Genomic DNA, 2,500 nt, shown 5'->3' on the forward strand with positions numbered 1-2,500 from the left:
TGATAATGAGGAGTGATGAGGAGTGAGGAGGAGTGAGGAGGAGTGATGAGGAGTGAGGAGGAGTGAGGAGGAGTGAGGAGGAGTGAGGAGGAGTGAGGAGGAGTGAGGAGGAGTGAGGAGCAGTAAGGAGGAGTGAGGAGGAGTGAGGAGGAGTGAGGAGGAGTGAGGAGGAGTGAGGAGGGTACCTGGAGCAGCAGGTGGTACTTGAGGATCCTCTGAACCGGTTTGAGCAGGAAGGAACCCAGAGGAAGGGAACGTTTGAGGGACGCCTGGCGGTCCCTGAAGAACCCCGCCAGGGACTTGTTCCTCATGCACTCCGTCAGAGCAGCAACAGAACTGCAGATGGAGTGAGACGGAGGAGTGAGGTCAGGAGTGATGAGGAGTGATGATGAGTGATGTCAGGAGTGATGTCAGGAGGAGTGATGTCAGGAGGAGTGATGTCAGCAGGAGTGATGTCAGCAGGAGTGATGTCAGGAGGAGTGATGTCAGGAGGAGTGATGTCAGCAGGAGTGATGTCAGCAGGAGTGATGTCAGGAGTGATGTCAGGAGGAGTGATGTCAGGAGGAGTGATGTCAGCAGGAGTGATGTCAGGAGGAGTGATGTCAGGAGGAGTGATGTCAGCAGGAGTGATGTCAGCAGGAGTGATGTCAGGAGTGATGTCAGCAGGAGTGATGTCAGGAGTGATGTCAGCAGGAGTGATGTCAGGAGTGATGTCAGGAGGAGTGATGTCAGCAGGGAGTGATGTCAGCAGGAGTGATGTCAGGAGTGATGTCAGCAGGAGTGATGTCAGCAGGAGTGATGTCAGGAGTGATGTCAGGAGGAGTGATGTCAGGAGGAGTGATGTCAGGAGGAGTGATGTCAGCAGGAGTGATGTCAGGAGTGATGTCAGGAGGAGTGATGTCAGGAGGAGTGATGTCAGGAGGGAGTGATGTCAGCAGGAGTGATGTCAGCAGGAGTGATGTCAGGAGTGATGTCAGGAGGAGTGAGGTCAGGAGGAGTGATGTCAGCAGGAGTGATGTCAGCAGGAGTGATTGTCAGGAGGAGTGATGTCAGCAGGAGTGATGTCAGCAGGAGTGATGTCAGGAGGAGTGATGTCAGGAGGAGTGATGTCAGCAGGAGTGATGTCAGAGGAGTGATGTCAGCAGGAGTGATGTCAGCAGAGTGATGTCAGCAGGAGTGATGTCAGGAGGAGTGATGTCAGCAGGAGTGATGTCAGGAGGAGTGATGTCAGCAGGAGTGATGTCAGCAGAGTGATGTCAGGAGGAGTGATGTCAGCAGGAGTGATGTCAGCAGGAGTGATGTCAGCAGGAGTGAGGACTCACTTTGGGTAGTTGGTGCAGTTACTGTGTATAGATCTCGAAGTACTCACTCTGAAAGGACACAGGAAATCTGATCAGACGAGAACAGGAGGGGGCGGAGTCTAACAGGAGTGGGCGGAGTCTAACATGAGGGGGCGGAGACAACCAGAGGGGCGGGGTCTAACGGGAGGGGGCGGAGACAACAGGAGGGGCGGGGGTCTAACGGGAGGGGGCGGAGACAACAGGAAGGGGGCGGTGGTTCTAACGGGAGGGGCGGGGCCACTGACCTTCAGGACGAAGCAGCGCGCTACAGCCACGGGGTCGTGGTCACACATGTCCAGGGCCTGGAGCAACTCGCTGTGGACACAGGACACGTCACCACAGGCCAACGGGACAGAGACACTGTGACTTCCTGTCTGCACAGGAAGTGGGAGGAGTCTCTTCCTGTCTGCACAGGAAGTGGGAGGAGTCACCTGTTGAACTCGTAGATGTCCTCGATGTTTCCAAAGAGAGCGCAGACCTGCTCAGGACGGAGACACAAGGTCCGATGTCTCTATGATGTGAGCCAGGTAGTCCTGGAGGAGGAGGAGGAGCAGGAGGAGCAGGAGGAGGAGGAGGGAGAGGAGGAGGGAGAGGAGGAGGAGGAGGAGGAGCAGGAGGAGGAGGAGGAGGAGGAGGAGCAGGAGGAGGAGGAGGAGGAGGAGGAGCAGGAGGAGGAGGAGGAGGAGGAGGAGGAGGAGGAGGAGGGAGAGGAGGAGCAGGAGGAGGAGGAGGAGGAGGGAGAGGAGGAGGGAGAGGAGGAGGAGGAGGAGGAGGAGGAAGGTTTGTGGTTTGATGAGTCGAGCTGTTAAAATACCAAGCTACACACACACACACACTCACACTCACACTCACACCACACACACACACACACACACACACACACACACACACACACCACACACACACACACACTCACACACACACTCACACACACACACACACACACACACACACACACACACACACTCACCTCCACGATCATGCGCAGGTCTCGGACATAGGTGCGCTCCGTCTCGATGATCTCCATGACGGACGCGGTCCAGGTAGGTGGGCTGAGGGCCGGGCGCCATGACGACCGGCGCCACCTGCTGCGGCTCCACGCTGCGCAGGTTGACGAGACGCTGCACCCTCCTGTGGACGGCGGGGGGGGGTGGGGAGGG

At 57.2% G+C, this 2,500-nt stretch overlaps 1 protein-coding gene across 1 annotated transcript in view; it reads right to left on the reverse strand.

The window, feature by feature from the left end:
* Positions 1 to 2,500, reverse strand: part of LOC308143203 (pleckstrin homology domain-containing family G member 3-like) — a gene marked incomplete at its 5' end in the record, with an annotated part of 11,457 nt that overhangs the window by 8,921 nt on the left and 36 nt on the right. Inside the window, 8 exon segments of the mRNA XM_080513943.1 lie at positions 186 to 336; positions 1,323 to 1,342; positions 1,344 to 1,370; positions 1,586 to 1,655; positions 1,772 to 1,839; positions 1,841 to 1,873; positions 2,311 to 2,370; positions 2,372 to 2,500. The exon segment at positions 2,372 to 2,500 is cut by the window's right edge and continues 36 nt beyond it. Of these exon segments, the coding sequence (XP_080370069.1) occupies positions 186 to 336; positions 1,323 to 1,342; positions 1,344 to 1,370; positions 1,586 to 1,655; positions 1,772 to 1,839; positions 1,841 to 1,873; positions 2,311 to 2,370; positions 2,372 to 2,500 (558 nt within the window).

Source organism: Blennius ocellaris (assembly GCF_963422515.1).
Source record: "Blennius ocellaris genome assembly, chromosome: 18".
Lineage (NCBI taxonomy): Eukaryota > Metazoa > Chordata > Actinopteri > Blenniiformes > Blenniidae > Blennius > Blennius ocellaris.